The sequence below is a fragment of the Balaenoptera physalus genome (assembly GCF_965194825.1).
Source record: "Balaenoptera physalus genome assembly, chromosome: 13".
Classification (NCBI taxonomy): domain Eukaryota; kingdom Metazoa; phylum Chordata; class Mammalia; order Artiodactyla; family Balaenopteridae; genus Balaenoptera; species Balaenoptera physalus.
In genome coordinates, this window is record NC_138892.1 from 72,329,557 (window position 1) to 72,341,754 (window position 12,198).

Consider the following 12,198-nt stretch of genomic DNA (forward strand, 5'->3'; position numbering starts at 1 on the left):
AAATGCAGCCATAGGTTTCATCAAAGATGCCTCTCAAGGAATGAAAAAGACTTGAGGAATGGAATCAGAGAGAGCTTTCCACCTTCATTTGCTCTTGTTCCTGAATGATGGCTCATAGCTACAGGATTGCTTGTGGGAAAGCAGCTTGCTGTGCCTGGAAACATCATGCAGACAGAAAGGTGAAGGATCCAGAAACAAGGGGAGGGCATAGATGAGAATTGGAGTCAGCACAATTTAATGGAAGACTTCCATTTCAAGAAAAGAGAGGGAAAGAGAGCAAGGAGGAAGGCAATATTTAACCTTTGTTATAAATGAGGAAAAACTGCTAGATAATATATCTGTTTCATTTTTTGTGCATGGTATATGCAAATATTAGTTTCAAAATGGATATTTTCTTGGCTTAGGAGAGATTTGTGGCAATTATAAAGAGAAATCAGCTGAAATTCCACTTTAGGCCTAATCTCCTGTACGGGCCTATGAGTGTGTGTGTGTGTCTGTGTGTAAAACCCTAAAAGTCTAGAAATATATTTATATAGCTTTTTTTGCTTGAATATGCCAATTTTTAGGTTTCCTTTATCAGTGTACCATAGGCAAGTAGGCAACTACAGTTCTTGGCATTCAACCACCTATAGAATTTCTTATTTGAAAACCCAGGAATCTTAGGCAAGAGAAAAAAGTTTTATTTCAAATGTGTTTATATTTCAGTGTGGAGAGAAAGAAGGTAAGTGAAGAATAGAAATAGAGAGGTGAAAAGAACAGAAATAGGGGGAAAACAGTTATCCAAAGGGAAGAAAGTAAGAGTAGGAAGAAACGGTGAGGACCAGTTTAGGGCAGAGAAAGAAAGAGAGCTGATTAGAAGTCTTATTGTTCCACTGTTTGAGCTTTTGCAGGGTTTTGTCAGGGAATAATCCTTAGAAACATGACTGACTTTTCTGGCCAAACATGAGATTAGATTGCTTACATGGAATAGTATATGCCAAAGAGAACGTGAGACTAGAGCACTCTTTACTTTAGACGGCTGATCATGTATGTCTTTAATTTTTCTCCTGACTCAGCACGGCAATTTTGTAAAAGATCTTCCCCATATTAATTCCTGGGAACACATCTGATACCACCAGTTTGTGGCAAAAGCACAGCAAATAGAACTGTCAAGCACTTGCAGAGAAAAAACACATGAGAGCTAGAATGTGTTCTCACGAAGGTGGATCATGGTTTCTCTTCTGCATGATCCCTACCTTCTAACAATATCGTGTGATTACCTGTGTGTGTGGTGCCATTAGGTGAGGTTCTCTGACAGGACCGTGGAGCACTACACTTAGAAAATTTTAGCTACACAATGAAGGCAGGACCATAGAAATACTCTACTTAGGTCATTGTGAACAGGACATTAAAATCCCGATTGCTCTAATGAGATTCATTTAAATCAAAGCCAGCCAGGAAACTTAAAGGATGAGAAGAAATCCTCTCTTTCCCCCACTCTCATCTCCCTGGGAAAGGAGTCATTAATTGTTCATTACAGGGTATCCCATAATCTTCTTACCAGCCACACGGGAGCTATTTGTCTATCGGCACAATTTTGTCACAGTTTTCTTTTATATAATTTTACTATCACCATTAAGATTCTTTGTTTCCTGTGTGTGCAGATAGAATTGAATTCTAGGCTTTTTAATGTGACAGGTATTTATTCATTAGATGTGACGTATTTGTCACTAAACATAAACTAATCAGGCAGACCACAGCACTTTATCAATCCTGCTATTGTTTTTTCAATGAATCAAGTCCATTAAGGAATGCCTTATTACCCAGAAAATATCTTATCTGAAAACTTTACCTGCCTACGATATAGCCAAGAATAAGGAAGTGTCAAAATACATAGTGTGCATCTGTGGAAACATATGTACTTTATTTCTATCAAACTCTACCCACAGAACTAATAGACACCATTTTACTAACTGTATTTGTGTATCTAGCCTATAGGAGGTGGTGACCTGGAAACTAGGAAGTGAGCCAGTGAGTGCACAGTAGTGGGTACGGGGCGTGGTGAGTAGATGGTGACAGGAAGAAGTGACAGCTGGAAACAGCAAGAGGAAAATGACAAAACATAGACCCAATGCATCAGAAAAAGTAGCCAACTAGGGTCATTTAATATCAGGGCACACAATCTTCCAGATCTTTCAGCCATTGAGCATTTTACTCTATTATATATAGCATTGTGTGATGATTGCTGGGTGTGACGTGACCCTCAGCATCAAAGGAAGGTTACATTATTTTCAGTATATTTAATTGGAGATGTTAACAAAGTGAACAACACATTTAAAATGATTTCTAAATCAAAAACTCAATGAAATATTTTTGAAGCTTTCATTATCTGGATGACACATGCAGATGGTACCCCTTTTTATTAATGAGGATGTATAAGTATAGCTTTACTGCAGATTTTATTCTGCCATCTATCCTATCACTCTCTCTACTGAATACCCGTGTTTCATTCACTCGTTTACTCACACGAGTGTGAGAAAAACATTGAAAATATGGTAGCAAACAAGACTAAGTCTTGGTTTCTTGATTCACTTTTCCTGCCCCTGAGTTATCCAGTGATAGACACATCCCATTTTGTTTAACTACAGGTCAACACTTAGGGAGCTCATTAAAGTAGAAATTATGTATTCTTGAAGTTTTCTGAAGACTAGTGGGACCATAACCTCTAATTCATACTTCTATTCTTTCCTCATTGGAGCCTTAGTAGAGGGTCCTTGATGAAAAAGGAGTTCTGTGGCCTCTTGCTAGAGAAGGGAAGGGGTATGGAGAAGTGGTGTGATTCGGTGAGTACCCCCCCCAAAGAAAGGAAAGAAGACCAGCAGAAGGCTGGGCAGAATAGCCCTCGTGTGGCACAACTTTCTCACAACAACGTCGCATTGTACTGTAATCATCTGCATAAGCAGCTGTCTTCCTAATTACACAGGGAATGCCCCAAAGGCTGCCACGGCATCTTGTCTATTTTTAAAGGCCTGGTTCCAGGTAGAGTGTTGAATCCAAATGTATTGAACTGAAAGAAACATTCGTTAGGGTTCATATCTAGGAAGGAGAAATGGGAACAACAGATCTGTCATAACAACTAAAAGTTTTGCGGAATGTTTTAACAGTTTGTAGCTTCTTCAATTTGTCATTTGAGTCCTCCTTCCTGTCTTGCAGTTGTGATCTGCAGTGAAACTCAACCCCCAAGGACCTCTGTTCTTATTTTGGGTTAAACTGGACATAAGAGCTGGGGCGCTGTGTGTCTTCCTCCAGCCACCCTTTATGAGAAAGGACTCAGAAGGGATAGAGCAGGTCAAGGCAGATTTAGGATGGAAACTTTGGCTTTTGCAGTTTTTCCTGGTTTGACCGGGAACTCTTTCCAGTCTACACACCCCCTATGAGGTGCTTACCATCTCTATTTTTAAACTGAAATTCAGTCAGCCTCTATGTTTTCACATTCCATCCTCCACATGTCCCCAGTAACTCATTTATAAATAATTAAGACTTCTTCAGACTTCTAAACTTTCATAGTAATGGAACACTGGGATCTCTGTTTACCTAATTTATTGTGGAAAAGGCAGCAATAACTGCTGCTGATGCTAGTAACAACAGCAGTTAATGCTTATTACTCACCATGCACTGTGTGCTAAGCACATCACATGCTTAATCATATCTAACCTTTGCAACAATATATTTTACTATTATCATTCTTTAAGATGAGGAAACAGGCTTACAATGAGAGGTTAAGTAAAGTGCCCAAGTAAGTGATGGAGCTGGAAGCTGAAGTCGACGTATCTGAGTCCAGAGATTATGCCTTACTCACTAATTATTAGCTACTAATCCTTAATAAATGGCACTATCCTTATTTTTAAAAAGGTTTAAATGATCACTTTTAGTTTTGTAGATGTTACTATGCAGAAACAAAGACAAATTATTTTCTCTAACATTTTTCAAGGAACAAAATAAAATTAAAACTATTGGACAGAAAGTAGGAAATTAAAGGAAATAACCACACCACATACTTGCAAAATACGATCCCCTTCTCGAATCCGGCCATCTTTGGCAGCAATGCTGTTTGGATCTACCTGTAAGGGAGAGGACACACAGCTTCAAGTGGATATGCAATATCCTCCCAGGAACTTAAAAATATGGTTTTAAAAAATATTTTTAAAAACGTATTTCAAGTTTTTCTATTGATTTATAGAGTGCGTGCCAAATTTTTCTTCTGTCAACTGATTCTAAAAATGTAAATGAACTATTTTAGAATTAATTACAATAAAATTAAAGAGTACTAGAGCACATCTTGATTTGTAGACCACTTTTCTCTCCCTGCCTCTCTATGTTTCTTCCTTCCTTTTATCCTTTCCCCCCTTTTTATTTTATTTTATATTATTTTTTTATATCTGTTCACTCATTTCTGTATCCCAACTGTCAGACATGGTCTTCAGCTGACATGATCCTCAGCTGATGTTAATACTAGGACCCAGGAAATTTACTTTCTGCTAGGGTGATTTTTAAATCCTGTCTTAGCTGTCTGAGAAAACCTGATAGCTATACTCTAAGTCCATACTTATTAAAGGGATTTCTGTGTTATGAGCACATTAATTTATAAAGATTTATAATCTATGTAGCTCAAGAAGTGAAAAAAAATCCTATCCATGTAGATTATTACTAGACACTACTTTACATATAGGGTGAAGTATATTAACTGTCACTTATTTTAGAATAAATAGATATTTAAAGCTCTATTAAGAGTTTATCAACATTTTAATGGGCCAAACTTCAGTGATGACTTACTGTTCACTGGGGGTAATTCCATCTATCACATTTCACATGAAGGCTTCAAACCATTTATTGGAGCTTATTCTAGCAAAGCCTTTTTTTTTTTTTTTTTTTAAGCAAAGTATTTCAAGTGTAGGGTAAGGTTGATCTATCCTATCCAGATGTTAGATATTACTTTTTAATTAGGTGGTACCAGCCAATAAATGAGTTTTAAGTGATCAATCAAGAACAAAAGACACTATAATTACATGTAAGATGTATAGGGAAACATTTTTTCCAAATAATTTTGTTCTGCTCCTGTGGCTTTTTTATTATCCCTGAAAAGTAAAGTTCCAAAGCTGACATGTTTAAATAGTAAACAGAGACTTACTTGAAGGAAATAAGGGATGATTAATCAATTGTATCCTATTTAGAAGCCATTCACAATCTAAAACTTTGTCTTCAGAACAGCAATCAAACTAATATTAAAATTCTGCATTTGTACCTCCATACGTACTACAAAGGATAATGCTGCAGGTGTTTCCTTATACTTCCTCACCATAAGCAGAGGGGTTATCATAGTTGTTTATTTAAAAGAAGTATATAAGTCAAGTATTCTCTGGAGATTTTTCCATAGTGAGAGCCAGTCAGTAGATTCTTTGGTAAAATGATACATTTATAGAGCTGCGTAGTTTTCTAAGTTCATTAATTATATTATCTCTGCCAGAGTCTAAACACCTCTATAAAAGTAATGTGATAAGCATTGTCGTACTAAGTTTCTAGGTGAGGAAGCCAAAGCTCAGTAAGTTACGTAATGTTTTCAAAGTCATAGCCAAGAAACTTTGGAACAGCACAGAACAGCAATCAGTATTTACTTTGGGTTTATACACATACACATACATATATACATACATGGTTTCACACACATATATGTGTGTATACATACATATATGCAGGAGTTAGATAACATACCTATATATACTTATATGTACATATATGTATTTGCATGTATATGTGTAATTATAAATATGTTTGTATGTGTATGTATATATATATCTCACACACACACACATAATACCTTACTACTTCTCATAAAATGATTCTTTTGGGAGTTTCAAAAAATCACCTGTAATAATAAATTTTGCTTCACATTTTTTCAAAGTTATTAACACTGAGGGTATTTCACATTTACGTACCTCACTTTTTTAAATTGAATTATAGTTGATTTACAATGTTGTGTTAGTTTCTGGTGTACAGAAAAGTGATTCAGTTATACATGTATGCACATATTCTTTTTCATATTCTTTTCCATTGTGGCTTATTACAGGATATTGAATACAGTTCCCTGCGTAAGTACCTCACTTCTTGAAAGTGATTATGGGGCTGAATAAAACAAACCAATGGATGCACTTCTTGGATATGATATTTAAATTTATCAATTCTGTCAGCAGAGTAAAATATCTGATTATTGTGAATATTAGATTTAAAAGTCAATGCTATTGTTAACAGGACAGATAAAGGACACAGCAGGAACAGAAGGATAAATGTTTGCTGATCAAAAACTTTGCTCGGCTTCCTGCGTACTTAAGGGACTTTATTCAGATTTAGACAATGTTACAGTTTTTGCACTTCTCCTTACTGGAATTCAGTGGTGAAAGCATCCACATTAAATAGGCTGATAATAATTCCATTACTTGGGCAACATAACTTACTTTCCTAATTGAAAGTGACAACTACTGGCACATGGCCAATTCTTCCCATTCCAGCCTCCCAAGGATTTTCTCATCGTGAGTCATTTCACTCCACTGCTCGCTGTCTGCCTCCCCTAACCTCTCCTCCATGGCATTTCTCACCTCGCTGACATAAATGCCGGTGTCTTCTTCATCATCCGTTCGGTAACAGACTGTCAGGCCCAGCTTCTCTTGACTGTTAACACGACACAACTCGACCTCCTGAGAGAAAAACACACACAGAACGACATTTATCTCAGAGAGAAATCAAATCCCGCAGCAGGATGGAGAACTCACTGATATTCTCTAGGCCATCCTGGGAAGTCTTCATAATTATTGCCTAACATCTGAAATTAACCCATGTCACCAGAATCCTCACAATTTACTCTCAACATGTATGTCTGTATATTCAGGCCAGTGTTTTAACTTTTCATTGTAAAGTTGGAGATGTGCAATGTTTTTGTATTAAATCATAAAACTTTACAAAACCACAAATGAAGTTTAAATAAAATATGTAGAAATCAAAAATGTAGAATCAAGAAAATATTTGAGAATGTTAAAGTAGGTAGTAAAATGTTTATGAAACTACTGAGAGTACTGTGTTTTTATTTGTATTTTAATAAAACAAAATAAAGTTCAAATAAAAAAAGACTAAACTGTACATCAATTCTTCTTTTGAGTTCTATACAACATTATAATAAGCAAGAGTTCTGTGTAGCTCAGGCCAAGGTTTTCTATTATCCTGTAGCAGCTCTCACCCTTGGAAAGAAATGGGTTCATCCAGGCTGTAGGGAGAGACATCAACAGTCATATGGGCAGAGGCAATGATTCAAAAATGCAGCAGTAAATGAACAAGGAAACACATTTACTGAAACACATGGCTAAGGGGCTTGAAATGTCAGTCCTTAGGTAATGTATATTGAATCTATTTCCTGATTTATATTCAGTAAAATAATAATAAATTTCAGTGTATTTCATTTTTATATAATGAAATAGACTTGTACTACTCTCAGAAGCAGATGACTTTTAGAATAAATTGCATAAGTCCAAGCACTGAAACACAAATTGGTGCTCTCATCATGGAGAACGTGTTCCTGTTGGATGGAGCTTATAAGGACCTTTAGGAAAGAATCAGATGAAGAAGAACAGAATAGATTTAAACTGGAAATGAAATCTAGACCATCTTTCTAAAACTCAGGCTTTGTGGGAGTTACAAATTTGTCTGTCTTGCTTAATGCTCTTTCTCTTGTGCCTGGAACAGGGGACAGTTCAGTGTGGGGACTCAGTTAATGCTGGTTGAAGGGTGATGGCTTTTATTTCAAAATATATCCTAGTGTTTATAACTTTTTGTAAAACAATAATTAAATAATATTTCCTCTTTAACTGGAGGTAGATTTTGCGTGTGTGTCTGTGTGTGTGTGTGTGTGTGCGTGTGTATGAATGAAGGGAATAAAGTTAGTTAATAAAGTATCCGTTTAACTGTATATGATCTGAAATAGTTACCAGGACTAACTAACGAGAAACTCACTTAATTTCAAACTAGAGGATATTTTCCAGTACTCTCTGCTACATATGAAGAAGTATCTTCCCTTTTAACTTTGTATTTCAGTGAAGGTCTTGTCATTGGAAAATATTTATTTTAATGACATATTATACAAACCAAAGGTAAATCCTTAACAAGGATAGACTGTCATAAGCTCCAGTGACCAATAATTTCACAGCTAATAGCAAATAAAAGAAAATTTAAATCTTCTATCCTGAGACATGTACTGCAAATTGGTGAAGTACATGAAAGCATGAAGAATGCTGACTTTCCACCTGGTGGGCAAAGATACTCTAAATCACACTACAGAGCTTAAAAAGGGCTTGGTGTATGTTGAACAAGAAGAAAAAAAGTCTTTCCACCTAGAGGAAGAATAGCAAACAGTGACATGTTTTGGCACCAGAAGCAAAAAGTATACACCAATCAAGGGCATTTTCAAAATTGGCAACAATTAATGCCTCTAGAGGGAAAGAACACTTGACTAAAACTGTAACATTAGGAAGGAATTATAGCAACAAAAGAGCTCGATTATAGCAATGAAGTATACAGTTAAGGAGTAAAGAAGCTTGTGATTCCTAAGAGGCCTACAAGGAAACCTAAACACACCATAAAGAATTGAAAGTGGGACCTTTAAATTAAAACAAATGAGCTGTATTCGGAGCTGAAATCCATTGACTTTCGATGTCCTTCCAATAGCACCGAGAAACACCCCATCCTGTGGGAAGTTGTTTCCAGAGGGAAGCATTCCTTTCGTGAGTGTTTTCTCTACACTCTCCACGGTGCACTAGGGTTTAGTGTTTGTTTAGAAGATGCATATCTAAATATATTGTAGTAAAATGGAACCAATCTATTAAAATAAAAAGGGTAGAACCACCCATACAACATCAATATCACCAAGAATCACAGGGAAACAGAACTCTGAGATCCTGAGGTCAAAAGAACGTTTCAATATTGTCATCTTATTGAACCTAAGCAAAACTGTGAAGCAGGTCTCAAAGTTACCCACAGCATCTTTGTTTTCAACATCACCCCCTCCCCCTTTTAAGATACTGGGCACCCTCCTACTATTTCTTTTGCTTCCTGGAGTTCCTGAGGTTGCCTACTTAGGAAGCCATTGGGATTTCAGGCTTGCCATCCTAATTATCTCCTAGAAAACCCTGGTATTTGGTGTAGTCTTCCATTCTCTCACGAGTAGCTCTTGAGATATAAAGATAATTCATAAATAAATGTTTCTTGAAGGGATCATCATTAGTAATTATTTAAAATGTGGCTCCATCCAGGGTTTGGTTCACACCAATAAAGACTGAAAATACAATTTTTATTACAAGCCTTAATTCAAAGGACTGAACTTATGGAACTAAGATTCCAGGCTCCAGAGGAGGCGCAAGTGAGATTTCTTGGATCCCATAAATCACCGAACACCAGCCCCAAGTGCGGACTTGCAATTCTTTCTTTGGTTGAGAATGTTTCAGATACTACATATTTCATATTGGTACACAAAAGCATACATTTTAGAATCAAAGTTTCTTTAATTCTATGACAAAAATAACTTATAAGCAGCTACCTATTGACAATTTTGTTTGTATGAGGTAAAGGTGGCTTTGTAAAGGCTGCTTATCTGAAAAGAATACTCTACACCAGGTTTAATTTAGTATTCCCTTCACAGTGCACACAAGCCTCTGACTTCTGAAGAAACAACCCTCTGGTAATAGAGAACGTTTTCCCTAACAACTTTCATACCTTTCCCTCTGTCATGAGGAAGCTGTTTGATGAAAAACATAGAAGTGAAATGCTACCTGTGTACATTTTCTCCACGGAGACAATTCTTGGGTATCTGCAAATCAAAGGCAAGCCCGCACGGATGGCACTGCTAACCTTCCATAAGTCATTTGTGACTGGAGTGGAAGAATCACTTCATATACCCGATGAAACCACATTCATTTTGGCTTAAATGTGCTTTAAGATGCTATGTTCTGGGAATATGTACAGTCCCTTAAAAAAATCAAATCACAGTATCTAATCCTGTGAGAAACTGATTATTGAGATTGAGGGTGGAGTAGGAGATTAAAGTTAGTAAAGTTTGCTGTGAAATATCCTTCGAATTATAGAAAGAATGGGATTTTTACATAAATTGGTTGCACTACAGTGCTGTGAATATTTTATATTTTTTTATGATTGGGTCTGAGGTGGAACACGGAACTTAAAAAGAAAAAAAACCACACTTTTGCTTTTTAGATGGGATTCTCTTGCTGGAAGAAGAACTGAGGCTTGAAGCTGCCTGCAATGGTTTTTATAAGCAAATTGTTTCCACACTCTAAAGAGCTCTGAGGCCCATGGAATGAATGAGAAAATTCAGAGGCAATCAGTACTACACAAGTCAGAATGAAAACCAGGGCTAGACAAGATGGTCACTGATATCAACTGACAATCCCGAGAGAGGGGTCTATTGTGTCCATATCTTTCTTGTAATTTTATTTGTTTTCTGGTTTTTATTTATCAGACAACATATCCATTACTACACAAGCTTAGTAGTAATCATATATCATTGTCTTAAATTTTGTAATGTTGATTAGTAACTAGTGAAATACCATGCTTAGTTGTTCCAACAAAACCTTTATTAAAAATGAATTAAGTAGGAAATATGAAAACATTAACCCTCACAGCTAAGAGAAGCCTAGATACTCTACTGTGAAAATATTGCTTCAATTCACTCTCTCCTGGATAGTGGAAATCAGGTATAAAACTCAGTAAAAAATAAACGACAAAACTCCTGGAATACCCAAATTGCTATGACTACAACATTTCAGGCTCGGACACCCCAACTCCAAACATTCAAAACAAGTTGCTGCAACTAGTAAATAAATTACATTTTATAGAGACATTAGGGTAAAACTGAAAGCACGTGGTCCTGTCTTTACACCAACTCCCCTAACCTCACCTCCTCACTCAACCACTTTCCCTTTTCAATGATATTGTTGTGAAATATAGGCAGTGTTTAATCCTATCCTATTCTTAGCGACTTTCTCTTTCTGAATCCTTTGAGAAATAAAACTGCCATATTTTTCTAGATCCAGGTTGTCTGCTTCTCACTGTGGACTCTGAATTGCCTTAGGAAGTCTTAAATTACTCATTTGTAATCAATTTTACACCCTAACAAAGAAAAAGATGTTAATTTTGTTTATACTTTTAACTGGGGCAGGGAATGGGTTCACGAGGCCAGTAATTAAGAGTCCATGTCAGGAATAGAAATGGGAAACTTAAAATCAAGGTGAGTGTCAGAAGTGGTTTGTATTTTGTATCGTTACTTCTGCTGTGTCAACTAGAGAATCAGGCCAATGGCATGGGCACCTGCCCTTTAATGGGCTTTCACCCAGTCCTGCTCTGTCTATACCAAAGAGCAAAGGCAGGGCAGGAAACCAGAAAAACGTGCTGTTTACATCAGACATGTTTTTTTTTCTTCCTTCCTATTTTGATGTTGTATCTTTTGAGAAAGCTGCACTTGTTTTTAAGTATTAGGATCATGTGGTTTACCTTTGTAAGAATCCAGAAATTCAGGGTTTTTCACAGTTGACTCTTGAGATTTGAACAAAACATAAAATGATCATTTATTAGCTTACGAATGGCACTGCTAAATATCCATAGTCATTTGTGTCTAGATTTTGTGATCGATATGTTAGTTGTTGGCGGGTCTACATCAAGATAATTCAACATATCATAGCAATGTACAGAAAAGACTACTCACAAAATGTCATTTCCATAGTTGCTTTACTTCTAAAATATCCACTTTAAGCAGCTTCCATTCCCCCTCCACCACTTGTGCTCTCTCACTGGACCTTGAACCTGTTGACCCTTCCACTTTTCACTATCAATAATTCCCTCACTCCCTCCCCTCTCTCCTTGCCCAGCTTGGAACTGCAGTTAGTCATGATACTCTTATAAAAATCCACAACCTCCTCGCTATTCTTTGCCTTCACCATAGCACTCAGCAAAGGTCAATCACTGTTGAGCCCAACTCTTCACTTCCTTGTGTTCCCACCTAAGCGGCTGTATGGTCCTGGAGGAAAAGGCACAGCCATGCTAACTACACGGACTGCTTTCACTGTAAATTCATTCCCACAAACCTCAAATGGGCCATCAACACTGCCCGAC

General features: G+C 36.7%; 1 protein-coding gene across 2 annotated transcripts in view; it reads right to left on the reverse strand.

Annotated features, from left to right (window-relative positions):
• PDZRN4 (PDZ domain containing ring finger 4) overlaps positions 1-12,198 on the reverse strand; it is a 387,356-nt gene that overhangs the window by 25,168 nt on the left and 349,990 nt on the right. For both annotated transcript variants that reach the window (XM_082422543.1, XM_082422544.1), the window contains 2 exons: positions 6,630-6,728; positions 4,038-4,100 (listed from right to left, as the gene is read on the reverse strand). In XM_082422543.1, coding sequence (XP_082278669.1) covers positions 4,038-4,100; positions 6,630-6,728 — 162 coding nt within the window. The remainder of the gene's footprint in view (positions 1-4,037; positions 4,101-6,629; positions 6,729-12,198) is intronic.